The sequence below is a fragment of the Acanthochromis polyacanthus genome, chromosome 2 (genome assembly GCF_021347895.1).
Source record: "Acanthochromis polyacanthus isolate Apoly-LR-REF ecotype Palm Island chromosome 2, KAUST_Apoly_ChrSc, whole genome shotgun sequence".
Taxonomy (NCBI): Eukaryota; Metazoa; Chordata; class Actinopteri; family Pomacentridae; genus Acanthochromis; species Acanthochromis polyacanthus.
Genome location: NC_067114.1, coordinates 21,763,914 through 21,785,448, shown reverse-complemented (window position 1 = coordinate 21,785,448; position 21,535 = coordinate 21,763,914). Strand labels below are relative to the sequence as shown.

Genomic DNA, 21,535 nt, shown 5'->3' with positions numbered 1-21,535 from the left:
TATTGCAGTGTGAGCTCATTTGATCAAAGTCCTGGAAAGGTTAAGCGAATCCAATCTGGTTTTGTATGGCAGAGTGGAGACACAGGCGCTAGGGAAGAAACCCCCAGGACGGAGAATGGATTATCATATTGGCGCTGGAGTAGCAGGGGCCTCCGACGGACAGTTTACTCTGCCCGTAATGCGTTTAGACAGCAATTGGCCTTAATAACCTTTATTGACTTCAGCGGGTCAGTGCCAAGAATCTAATTATCAAAGTGTATCAATTTCATTGGAGTTTAGAGTTGCACCGCTCAAAATAATTATTTTAAGGTCAGGCCGGGGCAATTAATCCCCTCTCCACTTATTTGATGGCTTTGTAAAACATTATAAATGTTATGGTTTCTGTTGTGCGTTTCGCTGTAAATAATTTTAGGGAGCAGTTTTTCTGTAACGTACTATTTGGAGGGCTCGCCGTGCTGGTCCAGGTGAGAGAAAAAGGCAGCGTGTTCTGAAAGCTAGAGGCTACAGCTGAATCATGTTGCAGATGTTTACCAGGAGGCTTTTTCTTTCTTTCGCTTGCCGTTTTATTTGCACAGTTGGACAGAGTTTTATACCCACTTTATATGCACACATGGAACCCAGATTAATTATAAGTGTGAACTAAGCAGTAAAGTGTTTAAAGACCGTTTTTATTGCTCATTATGAAGCCATTTATTATCTCTTACATTAAATCACACTGTGTTTATACATCATATTGTTTTGCATTTAAAGCTCTATACTGCGTAAATAGGCTTAAACGTATATTATACTGCAAATGTTTGCGGCCCTACATACATATATAATGTGTGTAAAGGTGTGCGTCTATGTGTATAGATGTAGATTTGTTTGTGTTTGTGTCCGTGTGTTTTGAGTGTGTGTGTGTGTGTGTGTGTGTGTGTGCATGCACAGTGTGTCCACAGTGGGAATGGAGGAAGTAAATGTGCAGCTGCACAGTAGTTTATCCTTCATTGACAGTCAATATGTGCTGTTACCTGGATAGTAGCAGCTGTTTTTCCTTATCGCACAACATAGACTAGAGGCCTAATCCACACGTTCATTATTGCATGGCCTTGTTTACCCGCAGCTGTATATTAGCTTGCTTGCTTTGCCCTATTTAGACGGAGCTATATAAAAAAGAAATTACTCAGAGATTATTGTTATTATTCATTTAAAGAGGAAATATATGGCTGATAATACATTTTACATCATGCAGCAGCTTGTGTTTGGAAATATAAAATGAAAAGAAGCAGGAAGAGAAACAGAGCGAGAGAGAGAGAGAGAGAGAGAGAGAGAGAGAGGGGAGAAAATGTAGCGGTGCAAAGGTATTTGCAATTCTCTTTGAAGTCCCTATTCAACAGGGTAAGCTGAATTTTCGGCAGTGCCTGATAGTGTTTCTGCGTAAATACTTAAACCCCTTTAGAGAATTTTCATGGGCAGATACGCGGCGGTGGCTTGAAGGGAGCGTTTATGTTACCTGGAGCCAATGCAGCCCGCAGCTTTGTACCTAAAGATGTACACTAGTATTGAATGGAATCCCACAGAGGTTTGTCTATGACAGAATCTCACTGCAACATTGCTGTAAGCCGAAGCGGGGGGAAAAAAAGAGCTTCGAACAGGTTTAACCCTGTCAGTCTTTTGCTAGGCTCTCACTCGTGCATTTATATACATGAACACAGGCATGGAGGGACAAAGACACTGGGACAGATACACTAATAGACACACATACCTGCATGTGGTGTACATTTAGGAAAGTTTAGGAGCAACTTTTGTGTCATAAGAACAGTGAGATCGAGACTGTTGCTGCTGTGGAAAGTGTAATTTATTTATTATTCATTCATTGCATAGAACTAATCCAGTAGTATATTATTTTTAAATATTACATAGTAGAATAATAGGGCAAACACACACACATAGATGCTCACTCAGGGCTGCCAATCTCAGTTGCTCTTGTTGTTCACATGTTTCGCTGTGCATCACCGTGTGTTAGTGAACCAAACCTGAAAGTGGCTCATCTTGTCTTCTTGAGAACAGATACTTGAGATACTCTTCCATTTAAAATGATTAAAATGATTCATTATGTATACAGGATGTGTAATTATTGCCCAATAACATGATATCACTCAGCATCCCGAAACTGTGGAAAGAGCTGTTTCCTCTTCATTCATTCAATGGACTCGGACCTGAGCAAACTTGTCTCGGGGCTGTGGGTGAGTCAAATTGGAATGTATTAGATAAACTTGGCCATCATTGACTGTATGTCACAATGCGGAAACCAAAAATGAAACGATGCCTTTTTTTTTTTTGTCTTTGTGCCCATGACTGTCAGCTGCAGTGTAGTGTACACCTCATCTTTACAATGAGGGGGTGGGGAGTTTTATTGACAGCCGTTTGGATAATTTATTTTGTTTGTCTGTGAATTGTGATGTTGACAGTGTTTTTACTGTATCAGTGGGCTTTGAAGGCGGCTTGTCTCGTCTTCTTAGAAAACAAATGAGCACTTTACAGAGACTGATCTGCCTTATCCGCTTAGCAGCTCCTTCAATCCCTGCATTTATTTATTTACTTCTTTACTCACTTATTCATTTACTTACCTCTGTATGGATTTGGGTTGATTTCTCCCCCTCTACCCACAGCCGCGCCCCTCCCATTTCCTCCCTTCATCCTTGGCCCCGATCAGCAAGATAAACCTTCAGAGGAGGGGAGATAACATCCATTAAAGTGGTAAAGAGGAATTATGGGGCAGCCCAGATTAATCACTGCTCAGCTTAATCGCATTCAGTGCGGACGGCGGGGTTGGCTGCAGGGCCCAGCTTCTTCCTGTGTCATACCAACAGAGAGAGCGAGAGAGAGAGAGAGAGAGATGCAAGGAAGGAGAGTGTGTTTGTTGAAAAGTGCCTTGATGGGGGAGAAAGTATAAAAAGATGAAAGAGAGATTTCAGAGCATCTCATAGCAAAGCCCGCCCTTCTTATAGCTGACTAGAGACATTACTGCTAACCAGCGCTTGACATATAATTATTCCAGTACTTTGATCACAGGTGTAATTGTTTACTCTTGCAGGCAATCGTGTCAGACTGGTTTAGTAAAAGATATTGCCACAGACACAAGAAAACATTGATTTGTCACTAACAGCAAAGAAAATAACCTAAAATCCAGCTGTAGTGTAATTCTTATCGACTGCTGAATATATGGCTAGAGCTTGTTCAATACTTCTCATGTTCAGAAATAGCAATAATGCCATTTGGTGCTGAGCTCTATAAGCAAGACCGAGCAAAAGTAGAGCCCCCCCGTGCTCAGAACGCTGTGCACGCACTTTTAATAAAATCATTTAAATCTGAATCTAGATCCTCATCAGGTCCTGTCGTTGATGTCCTTATTATTGTTTATCTGCACGTCAACTCAAATTCATTTCACATTTATTTGTACAGCCCCTAATCGCAGCCACGGTCTCCGAGGGCTTTGCATCGCCCACACATAGTGAAACAATAAATGAAACCAATTAATGAAAATGAAAACAGCCCACCCCAGCTATGGATCCTCAAAGTGAACAATTAAAAAAATCCCACTAAAAACCTAATTAGGGGCACAAATAGAACATACCTTTTTGGGGATCTGACAAAATCAGTTTTCTGGCATTCCTTCACACACACAAGGTCAAAAAAACACATCATAAAACCGACATATGATATAGTAAAATAAAAAATTGGGCAAATTATCCTTTTCATCCTTTCATCTCGGAGGCAGGCTTACGCAGAAGGTATCCAGTGTGGGGAAATTTTGATCCATGATCAGTCGCTTTGTCTGAATGTTTCAAGTAGTACAGCAAAATAGCAACCACTTAATATCTCGGTACCTCGCTAATTCTTCAGAATCACTGGAGCAGTGATCGTGTTTGGAGCAACTATCAGCGCTTTTAAGTACGTAAAGCCTGCTTTGAAAACAATGACTGGGGAGAATGGCGCGATTCTGATGGGAAGACAGTGTAAAATTGTCTGATTCGCTTGAAGAATCGCAAAGAAAGGGAGGAAATATGGGCAAAGATTGTTGATGATAATTGTATCATTTTTGGGGGGGTAGGTGAGGTGGGGGAGGTTTGTGGAGGTGGAACTGCGAAACAAAATGCGAGGAGGGGGTTGTGGCATTTTCAGAGGTCTGGGGAAGAGAGAGAGAGAGATAAAAACCGTGCGGGTTTAAGTTGGAATCAGAGCTTGCGAGCTAAAGTAAATCAGAAAGAAATGAAAAGCTGATGGTGTAAACAAGGGGATGTCAGTACAGTCAGGAGGAAGTACAAGTCCTGGGAGCATTGTGGGAAGTTTTTGTCTGTGCACCTTTCAAAAAAGGGCATGTACAGTGTGAAGAGGATAACCCAGCAGAGATCAAACCTGAGATGTGTGTTTTCTGGTAAAAAACCTGAAGAGAAAATCCCCCCCCCTTTTTTTACAACCTGTGTTTCTTTTTGTCACTTTAACTATCTTTCCTCAGAGCTGCCATGCTTGCAGGTAGCACAGTGCCTCCACCCTGCTATCCTTCCCCTGCAGATAGAGCGATCTGATGGGTGGTGTTAAATGGGTGAGATGTAGGACAGTGTAATTAACGCTAGTCCTTTAGTGGGCCCCGCCTCGCTCTGCTGGGAGCGCCCGATATAGCACTCATTAATTCCTATTTGTGTGTAATGAGAGGGTCATGTTGGATGTAATAAATGGCTCTTTTATTTGGGCGAGAGCTGCAGGGCGGCATCCTCTCCTGGCTAACAGTCTCATAAACACCCTTTAGCCGCTCTCATCAGCCTCCCTGGGCGAGCAGCAATCACACATACACATACACACATTACACAATGGGAGGCAAAGTAGACTGTGTAAATGTGTGGAAAAACCAGGTGTGTTTAGAAACGCCTGAGTGACTTTAACATACCCCTTTTTTCTACAGCCACTAATAACGCTACCTCACTATGTTAGAAGTGTGGCATTTTTGAAGTAAATTCCCTAGATTTAAACGCACCTATTAAACAACAATTCTGTATTATTTTTTTTTGTTCTTTTCAGTGCAGTCAATTGATGAAATTCTCGATCTCTCTTTTTTTTGTTTGATAATCCATTGGAAAGAACAGATTGTTTGAAAAATCTTCAGTGGCTGTTTTCAAATTCTGATCAAAAGGTTCAACACTTGCAGTAAGAGTTGGCCACTGAAACCAAAAAATACAATCACGAAGCAGACACAAAGAACTTGACTGGTTTTTGATGTCAAAATGCAATGTAATATAGACTTTTGATTCATTGCAATAATTAGATGCGTGATGTAACTCAATCCAAAGTGTACTGCATCCATGTTTGATTCCCTTTTCCTTAATTAGATTATATCAGTGTATGGCGCAATTTTTAAGAGTGTATACTGCCTTGTTGAACATTGTTAAATGTAAAAGCTACTAGTGTCTGTGACTTCTTTGTCAGATTGAAGTAGACAACATCTTATAGAGTATGTGAGTCCATAATCCAGTTATATGTAACTGCTTCATGGTGTGTGCCATTGTCTATTACTTCATAGCCGTGTGGTGTGGAGAGAATTGTTTAAGGCAACAGAGCTGCCAGTCTTATGTATAAGGAAGCAGCAGATCAAACACACTCCTGTTTTTTTTCTTCTACGTGTACTGCATGGTGCTTTGAATTAGCAATGCTAGGAATTGACATAAAATGATTCAACACAGAATGTATTGATCATCCCTAAACATGCGAAGTTTTAAAATAACTCAGAAAAGTGGCTGCCATAATTAAAATCTAGAAGGAAATCGCAGAAAATGAATGGCAGACTATCATAAATACATTTCATTCCGATACAACACATAGTTTGTCTTTAAAACGGACATTAGTCTGTGGCTGATCCTATACAGACCTGCTTGTTTTTCATAAGTGAGTATCTTATGGCAGCAAACCTGTAATTTTGGAGATCTTAATCTGTTGTACTTTAGATACAATCACTCTCTTTCTCTCTCCCTCTATTCACATCTGATGTCAGACTTGACATATAAGAAGCTCTGTTTAGTTTCACTACAGCAGCTCCATGGTTTTCAGCCAGATGCAAAAATTGAAGAATCACTACTCCTCCGACTTCTTGTAGTCAATCAAAACTTCGTTAGTAGCGCATTTCAGCCCCTGCAGGCATAACCCCCCCTCTAAAACAAAATTCCTCTATGTGAGCATGTCTAGATGGATGGAAACCCTTTTTATTGGTTTAGCATTTTTGAAGACCTGAAGTATGGTGCAGTGTGTGTAATACTGTAACTCTAGGGCTTAGAAATGCTGGCTTTGGCCCCAGTCAGCAAAAAGCTTTTTACTGGCAGGAGAGTGAGGTGCTGATCACAATCTGCTATCTAGCTAGAATCTAGACTCAGCTTTCATATACTGAGAGAGAGAAAGGGGGTTTTAACAGAGCAGAAGGTGCTTGAGTGTCACGCTCATCGCAAACATCTCTGTCCAGCTCTGTCTTTATTGTCCTGAATTAGTCAAAGCGCCTCTCAAAGCGTTCTTGTGATGGATGGATCACGCATTCTAGCTTGGCCGCTGCGGAGTTTGCACAAGTGCGTGTGTAGCCCCTGTCCCAGTGTGCTGGAGAGCTCATTCAGAATAAGAACTATGTGGTTTAGCCATTAAGGCCAACCGGGTCCACACTCCTTATCATGAGACAGAGACAAAACCCCTGTAAAAAACAGGCCGGTGAATTTTTATGCGATATTTGTGGGGCCATTCAAGTGCGACTTGACAACAGATTTGCCTTTTCTTCTCTCCACCAAAAGGGAGCAAACACAAAAGCCTGTGAGTTCTGCTTCATTTGACCCTGTGCAAAGCATATGTCCTTCCATCCTGCTTGTATTCTGTCCAGAAGATGGACTGCCTTAGGGCTCATAGAAAGCTTCCCTGCCCACTTGAGTGTGTTACAATGCCTTCAAACAAAATCACTTGTCAGGGGTCTTCCCTTTTTGGGACTGTCTCTATTCCCCCCAACCCTTTGTCACTTCAAACATGTTACTCTGATGTTTCAGACACATTTTTCTAATGTTTTACACTCCATATAATCTGCTGTGTGTAGCAAAGCCCATTTTACTGGCTGACATAATTGATGGTGCCCACGACCTTGCAAAGGTCAATCTGGCAGAAAGGCCTTGGTTTCTGTCACCACGGAGATTGCGAGAACACATCAACACACCCACACACACTCACAGAATAAAAATCGGGACTTCTTGGTGTCCTAAGAAATTAGAAGATTGTTGTTTCCATCAAACAAACAGGCAAAAGTTTGGCTTTCAATAAAATGTTCCCAGAGATCTTATAGAATTCCAGCTCTCAACAGTGAAGTGTCATGTTTATGTGAATATACCAGAAGTGCTCTTGGACAGTTAAGATCTTAAACAAGGCCAATGTCCTATCTTGCAGTTTCTAAGAAAGTGATCAAGATCTGCACCAAAGTTTTATGGATTCTTCTTTTTCCCTTGTTCTACCTCTTCATCAAATTTCGCAAAATTTTGCGAAATAGTTTTTGCATATTTTTGGTTACTATTTTAGCATTGTAAGGATCACAGTGAAGAGTTGGGACTCACATTTTTAAAAGGCCTCTGTACTCATAGTTTCACAAATAATTCATTAGACAAACAAACATGGAACGAAAAGTCATCTTGGAGAGAACTTGGTTCACTCATTTAATTCACTTTGATAAATCAAAGGTTTTTGGGGCTTCAAAGTCTGGAAAACTGTCCAGTAACAGTGACACTCTTCATTTTTAACACATACACACACGCAGACACACACACACACGCATGCACAGACACGCACATTATCAGCCAATCTTACGTAATGGAAACTGAGTAAATTTAATTTCAGATATGCTTCAATTTTGAGCCATCTATAATCATGTGACAGCAGGCAGACGGCAGGGGAACAAAAAGCACACACACGCACACTTTTTATGACTTTAAGTGTGATGTCACAGAAAAGTGAATGTGGTCTGAGCTTATTTCTTCCTGGACTAATATAATTTTTCCACCGGTGGAGAGTCCCCCCCCAAGAGCAAAGTAACTCGGCGGTGGCATGCAGCAAACACACACAGATCCCTTGTCCCGACTGGAACTGGCCCTGGCAGGATCACAGCTCCCAAGTTGTTTATATCAGTGAGCAGAAGCTATCCATTACCCAGAGCAAGGTGCCTGATGCCTTTTTCCACCAGCAGTCAAAGTGATATTGGTTTCTTGTATTAGAGGGGAGAGGGAGATGCAGACATCTAAGTCTGCCAAACTCCCACTCTGAAGCCCTATGAAATCTGGTGTCAGAGCAGCTGAGCTTAAACTGTGGCAAAAGTCCATAGAGTGTCTAGAGATGTGGAGAAAAGGGTTAAACTTGAGATATGTTGCTGAATTGCTGGCTATTTAGGTGGACAAGAGTGAGTCAAGTTAGGGAATGTCAGTACATGGCAGAATTGGCATGGGTGCTCATTTACAAAATCTCATATCACTGGTGAGGTCTTAAAAAGTGGTTCCTTTCCTTTGATGCAGTATTAGTCTGTTGTCCAACTAATGTACCTGCTATTATTCTCAGCCACAAATTTGAACATTTAGAGCCAGCCTGACTCTGATTCATTATCCTGATGACCGCAAGAGTTTAAGCCCCAGAAGATTTCAACCACTATCTGGTAATTAACAGCATTAATAAAACAGAAACATTCTGTCTTTTAAGTCACAAGAGGTATTCTCATCCAGATTACTTAATAAAGGACACAATTGGCGTGATAGGAATTAATTATTACCTGAGCCTGTACACCCTTTCTTGCTACATTTCATCTCTATGACTTAAAATCCCCAGTGATGGCTCAACAGTCATAGAGAGGATGGATTACTAGTTTAGAAATGCCTGCCTCCATATTGGCACAGAGACACGTTGGCACATGGAAAGACAGGGGAGTCTGCTGGCCTGGTGTTGGACTGTTACACATGCAAGTGGCAGGCAAACAGGCGTGGAGGTTGCCAGTCTGTCAGGCAGAGGTGCACTTAGGCAAATTAACACCAGGCCCCAGCCAAAACTGTGGAATGTTTGGAGTTACTGGTGATTTTGTTTACCTCCTTCCTTTTTAGGTAACCATTCATCATTGGGAAGGTCTATTCTGGTCCTGAAATCACCCTTGACTATTAAACTAGTTAATAAGGGAGGTCAGTTTTGGGATTTGTAAGCGTTTGTGGCCTGCAGACGTAAAAGGTTTCCTATATAAGAGAGTGCCAGTGAGCTTAAGAGTACTTTGGGTCCCCTGAAAGTCCTGGTCTAAAGTCTGCTAAGGCATTTCATTGGGTGTTAACAGTTTCTCTGACACTCTGGTGGTCAGCTTGTAGCTCTGTTTTATGGAGTGTAAACTTTCAGTTCTGCATGCATCTTTTTTTAACCTTTCTGCCTTTGAGCTTCTTAGGTATTATGTGAGCAGTGACAGCTATCCTGTGAAGTTTTAAGGGTTGTACATCATTCTTCGCCGTGTGCAGCAACAATCTTCCCATTATATTATTCTGTGTTGAATGAGTGACATGCTGTTATGTGATAGAATAGACAGATGCTTGTTGGTGTTAAGATACAGTCCTGGCTCGAGGTGTTAGTGAGCTGCCCCAGGCTGCCCTCCAGCCAGGCTTCGCTTGGAACACTATCATCACTCCAGCTCTCCACCAACCAAAATATCACCTCAGCCTGGCTGCAGGTTTGTTTACCTACTCTGCCTCTGCACAGGGCCGGAAATGTTTATGCCTATCTGTAGAAAATAGACAAGGTTGAATTTGGGGTCTGGGGACCAGAGATGGGGGGTACCAAGGACTTTCTTGTCCTCTCATTCACCTCGGGATGTGGCCTGGGTCAGGGGGACATCTGTGGTCAGCATCAGGCTGAGAGAGGTGGAGGCTGAGGACAGCTACTGTCATCAAGGGGTAAATAGAAGGAAAGAGGGGGCTGATTGGTGCTAACACAGGCCCAGAGATAAAGGGCTGTGGTCTGGCTGAGGCTGACTGAGGCTGGGCTTGACCAGTAAACAACCAGTGGGGTGTCTAAAATGGCCTGGGGATCAGCCTGGGGCTAAACCTGAAGGCCTCTCTCAGCACTGGGTCTTCTAAACACAAGATCATACGTGCACACACTCTGGCACACAAACACACATGCACACGTTTTCATGGGGAAGAAGGCTTGCTAACTCACATTCACATTATCAGAGGCACACCTATGCTCACAAAAATTTGAAGAGAACAAACAAAAAGAAGCTTTCGCATTCACACCAACCAAACTGCGTGCACTCCCCCAAAGCAGAAGCTGTCCCCGGTGTGTTTAATCAAATAGGTAAACAGAATTCAATATTCTTAATGCGTCATCCGCATAGATTTGGGACAAAAAAACAATTGATGCATTTGTTTACACCCTATACCACATCATTTACAAGTTTATGTGGCTTTTACCGTCACGTTTTTTTTTTATTTTTTTATCAGAGTTAGCTCATTGGACTGGGCTGCCTTACCTGTCTTGTTATTCGTTCACTTCCCAGTCCAGCTCTGGAAAGAGTTGAAGCAAGCTCAGAAGCAGACTGGAGCAGGTTTCAGATCAACCTCGAATCCCCTGCTCCTCGACGTTGTGCTCGAAACATTGAAACTGTGTTACACGGCCAGCATGGCAATGTGATGTCTACCAGCTGAGATGGTGATACAGTCTGAATGCACTTTCTGGCACTTTCTTAGCCTGTCACTCATCCCAGGGGGGACAGGGTTTGATCCAAACTGAAAGGCACAGCTTCCATAGGGAGTACAGCCGGCCCTGCCTCCTCCTGGTCACCGTAATCTTTGGTGTCTCCTCCGAGTCAGGTGTAATCAGTCACACACCGCCACATGTTTTGACACCTGTCCTGTGTGCTGTAGAGGAAGTAAGCATATTACTCTTCTCCTTTGGAAACACACACACAGACAATCAAACCTATCTTCACATGAATTAAGACAGACAGGTGGATTGTCAGAAAGGGATTAAAAAAGAGGGAGAGGGGAAGAAATGAAGGTTCCCTTACATTGTGGGTATTTTGAAGAGGAGGTTGGATGACTGGGGAGACGAGTGACTGTTAATGGGAAGAAATGAACGCGCTTGACTGGTGGATGTGACAGGAAGAGACTGTTCTTAACAAGGCGTCAGAGTCAGTCAGAGTTACAGATCCATCACTTCTCAGAGGCTGGGAGGAGGAGGGGGGAGACATTTAAGGATATTCAGAGAGGGAGAGAGTCTGTGAAGGGTAGAGAAGAAGAGGGAGACGGTGAGGGGAAAGAGGGATTTGAGTGTGGCTGACAGCACTGCATTTAATTTGGGCTGCCAGATCCTTTTTCATTTGACTCCCTCTCAACCAGCTTAGAGGCTGCGGAGGACTTGGAGGCGAAGGTTTGCCAGGATGTCTCCGATTAGCACTGATGTGCCACGTCACACTTTAAGCCGGCCTGTAATTCATGTTCAACAGGGGGATACTCACACATTACACTGTGCTGTGCAGGACGTGATTAATTGACTCACACTCTAATATTGGGTGTAATTTGCCCATCCTCTGATGTGAAACTGACTTTATACTAGACTTACTGTATGCTGCCGTCCCAGGGATGTTATAATTGAGTCTTTGCTCAGAGCTGTGTAATTTCTAAACTGAGGATAGAAGCTCAAGGATGGCAGGAATAGCTTCAGGTAGTTTTTCCACTCAATTCTGTGCTGTTAAATATTTAGAGTCAGATTTTAGCCACTGTTTTCAGAAGACCATTTTCTTTTGTATTGCAGATGCTAGTTATAGGAAGTGAAGATAGAAACAAATAGGATGTTTTCCAGTGGTCCACATCCTACTGAAGATTGCACATTTTTCCATTAACTTCTACTTGATGCACCTATTTCCCACTTCTACTTCTATTTTTCAGACAATGCTCTTCCTGGCTACAGTGGAGGAGGAGGGCCAAGCAGGGGAGGGAAGGAGGGAGATGGCAGAAACCCTGCTGTCTGCCTTGACAGACAGACACCAGCAAAGACAGACATGGAGAGACAGGTAACACAATGTACCACCAACTTTGTTCCTTCCATTGGTCTTGGAAAAAATAAATCTCTGACTGATGTGTGAGGCAGGTAAAGAAACTCTGTGATCTATGAGCTCCTGCTCAAAGTCAAAATGGGAACCGCTTCACACACAAATAATAAAAAGTTTCACTCAAGACATATTTTGGAAGCAGTGTAATATTAAAATCTTGAATTAGATTGTCCTATGTATTGCACCAACACAAAATGTAGTGTGTAGTTGTGTTTCCACGTAATCGTCAAGCAAATCTGAGGCAAACTACATCTGAGAAAGTAACAAAAGAAAAGGAGAATTAGACTTGTTTCCATTAACTGAATTAAAGCGAATAAACTGGACTGCATCATGTTTAAGCTATGGAAGAACAGAGAAACTAAAATTGGGCCCTCTATGAGAGAAAAATACACAGAAGTCTTTGGAATATATTTTCAGTATGGACAGTGATAATGATGCTTTGTCAGCCAGCATCGTGGCATGTTTCATGCCCTGTCGTGCAATACTTCATAATGCACATAGATTTACATTGGAAACACAGCTGTTGAGGGTTGCTCTAAAAATTATGGGAGCCTGTGTCTTTGTTTTAGCTACAAAAAGTTTATCTCATAAATGTTTTGCACAAGCCTTGTTTTTTTCTCATCTAGTCAATGCCTAGACTGTGAATAGTTTTCATAAGCAAATATGTTGTGAACCTTTTGACTCTGATGAAGACAGCCAAACTTTAAAGCACAGAAGAGCTTACAACCAAGCATCATTTCACTTGTAAAAACCATAGACTGTATATATAATGGACGTAGCATCTGGCTCCAGAATTGAAGCAAACCCGGAAGTGTCAAAAACTTGCAATATCCCGCCGTCCGCTAGGGTTGGCTCCAAAAAGCTTTTTCTCCATAGACCCCAATTCATTTTTGGAAAAAATAAAATTTGATAGACTGATTTTCTACAGCTCAGGATTTTTTCCCCGTTAGTTTTCATGGTCAAAATGAGAGATCAGGTGGCCGATCTTAAAATAAATCAATACTGAATTTTAAATAAATCGTTAAAGTTGGCGGAGCCAGGGGGCGTGGTTTCACTTGATAGACAGCAACAGAAGCCTCTGCGGCAAAACGTGGGCGGGATAAGAGAGTTCTCAGCCAATCCTGCCCCTAGTTGCTCTCCGGTCCAGTCTGTTTGATGACGCTTTTTACGTCACTGGCTCCAAAAAATCCAAAACGGCGACTAGGAAGTAGCAAAATCCGGGCTTCATTTTCTCGCCGCTGAAACCAACGGGTGACGTCACGGTTAGTTCACGCCTGGTAAAAACCAGAGATATTGGTATGTCGAACGATAAGGTAACACCAATTTGTTCATACGCAATCCTCACATCATCAAGCAGAATAATCGTAAACCATCGCATTAGTCCCACGCTGATTCGGTGTGCATTGATGATTTCCTCCGAAGGGATAATGTGAATTCCACAGACATGCGGTGGTGCGGTTGGCGTTTGTTTGTGGTTCTTGGGCCTGGCAGCTATCACAGCTATCACAGCAACACGTGTGTCTTGGATAAGCCCATTCACTTCCTTCCTTCCAGATAAGGGCAGAGAGCTCAGGGATTAGAACACTGGCCATTCATTCAGATAAAGACAGGCCTCACACATGCTACACTGTGTTATTTTAGCTGTTCATTTTCTCCGTCGCTCTCCCCCTCAGCGTGAGCAGGGACACACACAAACACTGGCATGCATGTATACACTAGCGCTGAATTCACATATGTTTCACTGCTTATTGTCTCTATCAACAGATCTGACCTCGGTGTCACACACAGACAAACACACACACTTTGGACCAGACATTATCCAGAGCCTAGAGAAGGAAGAAGTGCCAGGGGCAGAATATACAGACTGCAAATTCCTGAAAGCAACACCTTTTCCTTTGACAAAATGTATGTTAACTTCCTGCTGCGACGGTGCCCTCATCTTTCCAAGGCGCCCCTCTGTTTTGAGTTGTCCCCTCTAGTTGACCCTTAGCCGTGTCCCATCCAGATGAGCCTTGTAAACAGGCTGTTTCCACACACCTTGCTTTACCGTGTCGACGCCCAGTTCCTCACAACTCTGATGTCGGGCCTGCCCCTGATAGTGCATTCCAGCTGCATGTGCTGAAAGCTCGAAACCATTTCATCACCCCCACCCCAAGCCGAACATCAGCACTGTCCCCCACCATCACAGTTCCCCCACCACCCACAATGCAATGGTACCAGCTACTATATGCTCTGTATGCTCAGCCCACCTTAAAGCTGACAAGCAGCATCACAGACCAGGACAGGGAATGCTCAGTCCTTGTCGGCAGGCAGACGGACGTTTACTCTATCAGCAGTGAAAGACTGATTAGGGTGGTTTTTGTGGAGGGCAAGCATCCCACACAATATGTTTGAACTCCAGCTGCTCCTGATACCTCCTCTTCCTTTTACACACATTTAATGTCTGTCCCTAACCTCGACCGGCCCCACTTACAAAAAAGCCAGGGGTCATTCTGTCAAGTGGCTGTCAACAGATAGCATTTGCGCAAAGCTAAACACATGGCTATGTGCAATGTTAAGTGGGACGTACTGGTACTGATTAGAAGATTTGCAGCTCATGAGGGTCAATGATTGCCTTGCTGGATCTTTATAGAGCAAGAAAAAATTATTTTCTACTAAGAGGCAAAGTCATTATTTCAAATTAAAGATGCAGTAAATTACAGAATAAGACACACAGTGAGAGGATTTAGTTCCCTTCAGTCAGATGCGTTCAAATCGTCATTTATTTTCATAAAAGCACTCACCAAAATAGGACTTCTAAAATTAATTTGCTGATTCATTTTGCTGCTTTTTTATATTTAGCGGCATAATTAGGTTTCCACACAATATTCAACAGGCAAGCTTTTATCATAATACTGCCTTTTGTTTCCATGGTTTCCATTCAGCTCGTAATATGTGCAAAAGGAAAAAGGACAAAAAAGCATGATTGATGACTCTTGCTAGGGGCCTATAAACATAAACAACCAGCACTGATTGATTAAGTTCCTCGCTGACTTTTGTTTCTTAAACACCAGTTAAAGCAGTGTTCTGTGGTCTGTGCTGGAACTTGGGCCTGCTCGATGCCATTTTCTGCCTCCGGGGCATTTTTAGCACAAGCAAGAAGAAAAAGAAAGAGGAATTGGACCCGGTGACCAGTGGTTCTTCTCAGGTGACTTATAGGCACTCAGAGTGAGTGATGCCTCAGCTCACCGTGCTAGCGGAAGCAGTCCATTCATTCACTCTGAGCCAACGAAGTTATGAGAGCTTTTTTATTCTTATGAGCTTTTCTGGTAACTGGGTTTTCCCGATGCACATGGTGAATTCTTTGATAGATGCTGCCCTCCACGTCCCTTCGGTAAATGCCCCATGAGTACCCTGGAAATAGATGGATTATTATGTGGGTGGGTGACTGTACCGCAGCAGAGCGGTTCTGTATGCCACACAGGAAGTGCCGATTGAAGAGCAAGACACAACCTCCAGGGAACAGGCCTATTAGAGTAGGAAATGACACATCCCAGTGGCACCATGGAGATTTAACTTCTAAAAATTCATCGATCATGTTTCACATCTGTGCAATTACAGGTGAGGAAGGAGTCACAGTGGAAGTATGTACACAGAAAATCCACCAGTCTTCTCCAGTTCTGTGTGAGAGAAATGGAACAAGGGTTAGATGGTGTCTTCAGTCTGTATGTTGACAGCATGTATGCTTTGAACCTCTTGGATGACGTAACCTTATGCTGACCTTCTAAAGCCTAGAGGTCACTGCTCTGGCCAAAAGAAAAAAAAACAAAAAACAAAAAAAGCTTTGTCACAGCCGGCGAGCAAACATGGAAGCGAACAGCTGCGAGTTTTGTACTGACCATGCAAACTGCTGTAGGCTTTGTAAGGTCATTATATGATAATGAAAATCATTACAGAATTACATGGGGGTTTAGGACATGAGAGCAGCAGGGAGGGGAGGGGAGGGCCACATTGGGTTTGATAAATGGACTGTGAAGGTGCCCATCTGGCCCTCTCTATGGCTTTTTCTTCCTGCTCTTTTATCCACTCTTGTCCTTTACTACCCCTCTTTCATTCTCCTCTTCTGTTCTCCAGTGGGCCAGTGTAAAAAGCGAGCGGGCCTGTAGTGAAAGATTAACAGAGTGCAAACCCAACTCACCTCTGTGGAGGAGAAAAGAGGAGGGGGGACAGGCGGAGGTGTTTATGACCCAAAGCAGGGTTTGTGCCTGACTTGGCAAACCCTGTCCTCCCATCTCTCAGTGTGGGCCGGTAGGAGAGTAGGCAGCCGTTGACCTTTGGCATCGGAAACAGTTGGACAGCTCAGGATGTGTGAATCGCTGTAGTTTTGAGGCGCTGGGGTGGTAATACATTACAAGATTTGAAACTGTCCTTTTTATTTGTGCCACAGACCTTGTCCCCCCGCAGATTAGTTCAGGGAAAAAGCAAAGCTAGCAAGTACAACAAGTTTGTTAATGAAAATGTTAAAACTTTGGCAAATTAGCAGCATTTTTGGTTTGTGACGGGGAAAACCAGAAAATTCTGCAGCAGTGGCAGACAAGGATGGATACACACCATATCCCACTTAGGCAGTGTATATGATGTTGTACTGCACAAATAAATGTGTTTTTCTGTCTCTTTACAATGATCACGGCTTTTAAAAAATTAAATATTAGAATTTTTTCTATTCATTTATTTCAATCAGTGAACATCTAGTTGCTTATATGTGTGTCTATAGCATTAACATTTCTTTAGATTTATTTTTGAACTGAAAATGTTTCATTTACGTTTACCAGCTTTTATTATTTTTAACATAAATGTTTAATTTATCATGGCAACCATTTCAGGTATTTTTTAAATTATTGGCAGCTTACTACACTGATAAGGTTAGGGTGTCACTTTAACACCATGTACACTCAGAATCTGTGGCGTACTACATCTGTTGCCTGTGTTTATTACTTTTATCCAACTAGTCGGGAGTTAGTGAGGTCTTTATCCAAGATAAAGGAAACATCAGCTGACATGGCAAGCAGAGCCAAAGGACAGAGAAGGAGGTCCACGTGTCCACAGCTGCACTCATCACTCAGCTGTCCAGCGTGACCCGTGACCCCGTGGGGCTGTCTCCCAGCCTCCATCGGCTTTATGTTTCCTGCCATTGTCATCCTCCCTTGTCCTCACCTGGACAGGCTGCTGCTACACAAAAGGTCCAGTCTGTCATCAAAACCAAGGGTCACCGGGGGCCAGCAGGGGCTAGAGAGCTGAGGTTGAAGCTGTGACCAGCCGGGGATGACCCGACCAGTGCTGTCAGCTACCAGTTGCACCCCTGCGGAGATGCATAGAGACACAGTAAAATAGGGAGAGAGAGAGAGACCTTCGTCGGCTGGCACTTCATTCCAGGAGTGGTGACATTTCTTTTGTGTTGTCCCTGACAGACCCCACCCTCATTCCTGCACTGGAACAGAGAGAGAGGAGTGGGCCCAGATGGGAGTTGGAGTGATCGTCAGCATTGTCCATAATAAAGGTGGACAGATCACAGCCATGTCTAATGTAGACAATGGCCTACTTTAAGCTTTAGAAATGGAGTCACCATACTGAATGGGATTGCTAAGATGCTGTAGACAACTCAATCACTTTACCTATTGGACACAAGTTCATACATCTCAAAAGAAAATGTGGTCTGTATGTGAAGCCATAACTTTCTTTCATTATGAGGAATCTGACTGGCTATCAAGTATATAGGTTTGGGAAACAGGGTTTGTGGGTTACAGTGAAGAAAAGCTGCATCAAAGTGTTCATAAGTATGTTTAGTCAGCAATGGTGGTGTTTGGACTGGCATCTAAACCAACAGTCTGGTTGGGGGGAAAGCGGTCCGGGCATGCTGTCAACCACACCTGTGTGATGTCAGTTGCAACTTGAGGTGACAGGTTAATCAGATCTCCCAGACAGCAGCGTTACATTTGTCTCTTCATCACCCCCCACAACAGCAGTCCTGTTTTGCAAGCGGAACAGACAGGGCTAGCTCAGTCTGTTATCCTTGGCACGAGTTAGGAGCCAAAAGTTTTGCTGGCTGCGCCCTTATTTCTCTTTACCTCAAGGGTTTGTTTGCTGCAGTGGTGGGTCAAACACCTGTGTGTGGTGGGTGGAACTCTCAGCCCACAACCATGTTCTCTATCGCTGTTGTCTCGGTGTCTTTTTCTTTGTACCACCTACTTTTGCCGTCGTCTACATCGCTGTGTTTACTTGGTTCAGGGCACTGAAGGAGAAAACAAATAAGGACATGTCATCTACCTCTTTCATCCCCGGCCAGCCTGTAATTAGCGCAAGCGCAGTGGTTAGCCTAAGACGCTGTCGTCTAATTTGTCTGTCTTTATCTAAAACATGTCTGTGTGGTCCCTTAGACCAGCTACATTCGTGGAGAGAGATTGTCTGTGGCCCGGGTGTTTGTGAGGTGTGTGTTTGTGTGTGCGTGATTGTAAATTATGAATTCTTCTCTCATGCACCCACCCCTGTTAAGCAATCAGTCAGTTATGCATGACATGTCCTGACCTCAGCAGAAGCTCACAGCTGCTGTTGCCGTAGCAATCGTCCTCCCATCCTGGTTCGCTCCCAGGCTGGAAAGTACATAAGAGTATGTCTTATTCTTCCAGGAATGTGCTTTGAACAAGATGACTGATGATTCTATTTCTTTACCTTCTACTTACTGTACAAACAAGTTCTACCCATGTAAATATGCACTTACCTCTATCATGCCTGGTTCTCAAACAAGTCCGTAATTAACCGTTGAGGTACATGCTTTCTCTCGTTCTGTGGTTAGGTGTGGGAATGGAAGGCTTGCAACTGGCAGGAATCAGTATCACAGTCACACTCTGTCTTTGTTAAATTTCTCTGCTTTTAATGGCTTGAGTCAAAAGTGCATTCAATTATTTACGGGTTTTTAATGGAAACAGCCATTTCGCAATTATGCATTTCACAGTAAGAGCTTGCCAATGATATGTGGCACAGAAAGGGAGAAAGAGAGAGTTGTAAATGTCATTAAACTCCCACAGACATTTAAACACACTTGTTGCAGAGACAGTTACTCATTAAATGCTGCCTTTTTTAATATGGAAACAAGATTTGTGTTTGGAAAAGACAATGTGGTAAGGGGTGGTGGTGTTGGGGGAGAGTGGTTTGGACCTTTTTTTTTTTTTTTTTTTTTTTTTACTGGTAATCAGGAAAACCAGGACATTCTTTCTGGTCAAACCAAACATCCCAGGGAGCTGATAGAGCATGATTGGGGAAGGATGTGTGGCAGGCATGTGAAACGAACAGTGCGGATATAGCATCATGGGATAAAAACAATGTCCTGAGAGTTTGTCTCATTTAAATCCTGTTTGTTCGTGGTTTAATAGATGATTGTACCATTTTAGAAATTCTACTATATATAAGTTGCTGTGGTGGTGCGAGAACCAATGAGGACAAGTGTAACCATGACAGGCAGTAATGCTTTTTAGTTTAGTTTTTAAAAATATATTTAATGTTGATATCACATAACTAACTGCAGCAATATATATCACTTATAAATACACACCAACCTACGTTATACATGCATGCACACATTCTGCACCCTCTCCCTTTTCCCCACCCCATCTACCATAACTGCCCCACCTGGGCAGCCCACTCCGCACACCTCCACCCCTCCTACTCCATATACACACATCTTTCTCTCCTTCTCTGTTAATTATAACCTACACTGCTGGAACACTTCATTTCATAGCAAGCATATTGTCTCTTCAAGGCTGGCAGGCAGGTCATAAATTATCCTGAAGGTGAGGATGGAAGTTGGAGGAGATAGTTATGAAAATTTCATCTGTCTGCCGTAGCGGCCGCAGCTGCTCCTGTCACTAGCCGTGTGCTGGGGAAATTACACAGGGTCAGCGTGCGCGTGTGTGTGTGTGTGTGTGTGTGTGTGTGTGTGTGTGTGTGTGTTCTCCAGTTTGTGCATATGCATAGATACGTGAACACGTGAGCAGTTACAGTGCGCACGGATTTACAGCACTAACGCATGCATGTCTTTGTGTATCCCTGTGTTCTTGTGTGTGTGTATTTGCTAGGCCAATGTGTACAGCAGGTTGGCCAGGTAAGACCCGCCTGTCAGTGTGTGGAACATCTCTGGCGTCCCTGTCACCCCAGGGCCCCCAGCTCTGCCCTGAAGCTGGGAGACTAGGAGGGGGGACAAGCTCGCAGGGCGGTCCCCAAGCTGTCTCTGTTCATTACTGCTACAGAGACGGGACGTGGCCGGCAGGTGGCCAGACCTTTAGTCCTTACCTACTGTGATCATCTGCTGCTCCACTCTTTGCGTGTGTAGGTGAGTGGGTGTGCAAGTGTGCTCGGGAATGAAAAAAAAAGTCAGAGGGAACCCATAACTTATGTATTCGAGCAGAGAAGTGCATATTTTATGACTGACCTATGAATTTGTGCTTGTGACAGATTATGTCATTGAAGCATTGTGCCTATGCATGCACATCTCTAAATGCCTTTGCTTACAAATTTACAAATGTACAGAAATTCTGCATTTGGAAGAAGGTGGAGTGCTGTTGTGGCACTTTCTTGACACAGCGTAGAGCACCTCCTCTCCACCGACGTCCACTCAAAGTGGCACTTAGTAAAAGAATAGAAAAACACAGTGAAACCCCCTCCTCATCTCCTCCTATGTCAATCTGCAGTTTCCTGCAAAAATTCTATTAGGGCCAAAGTCCATAGCTGTTAATTACAATTCTAACTAGCTTGCCTCCTGACGAATGGATGGCTTCAGCAATGATGTAGGATAAAAGGGATATCAGCGATTTCACTTCCCCGTACAAAGGCTGCTTCTGAAATGGGTCATCAATCCCATAGTGATAAATGTCTGGTGGAGTAATGACTCTCTTATCGGCGCTGGATTACTGCAGATATTTGTAATTAGTGTAGCCACACAAGTCCCCAACAGATGTTTTTGAGACGGCACAATATTGAAGCCGTGGTTTAGTGCTAAATGGGAACTTTCGAGAAATAATAGGGATAGTTAGAGCTATTGTATTGCGGCAGACATAGGTGAATGTGAAAAACCCAGTCAGTGGGAAAGTGCTGCACAAACACATACACTCCACATAGACATATGGAGCCACATGGACACATACACACTCAGTCATGAACTGCTAAATACACAGCCTGAGGTCCATCCTTCAGATATTGTGCTCTGTGGCCACATGACTGTGAGAGCCAAGGGGCTCTTCTTCTCCTCCTGTTCCTCCTCCTCCTCCTCCAACCCTAGAGGTAGCCACTGCTACGCCAGGGGGAGTGAACGATTCACTTTTAACTTCCATTTCTCCTGTTTTGGGTCGAGATTCACTAGCCGCCCTGGAGTTTTTTTCTCCTTCCTCCTCT

The 21,535-nt window shown here is 43.4% G+C and overlaps 1 protein-coding gene across 1 annotated transcript in view; it reads left to right on the top strand.

The window, feature by feature from the left end:
* The window catches only part of fto (FTO alpha-ketoglutarate dependent dioxygenase), a 120,169-nt gene that overhangs the window by 43,650 nt on the left and 54,984 nt on the right, over window positions 1–21,535 (top strand). The window contains exon 8 of the mRNA XM_022194983.2: window positions 11,952–12,076. Coding sequence (XP_022050675.2) covers window positions 11,952–12,076 — 125 coding nt within the window. The remainder of the gene's footprint in view (window positions 1–11,951; window positions 12,077–21,535) is intronic.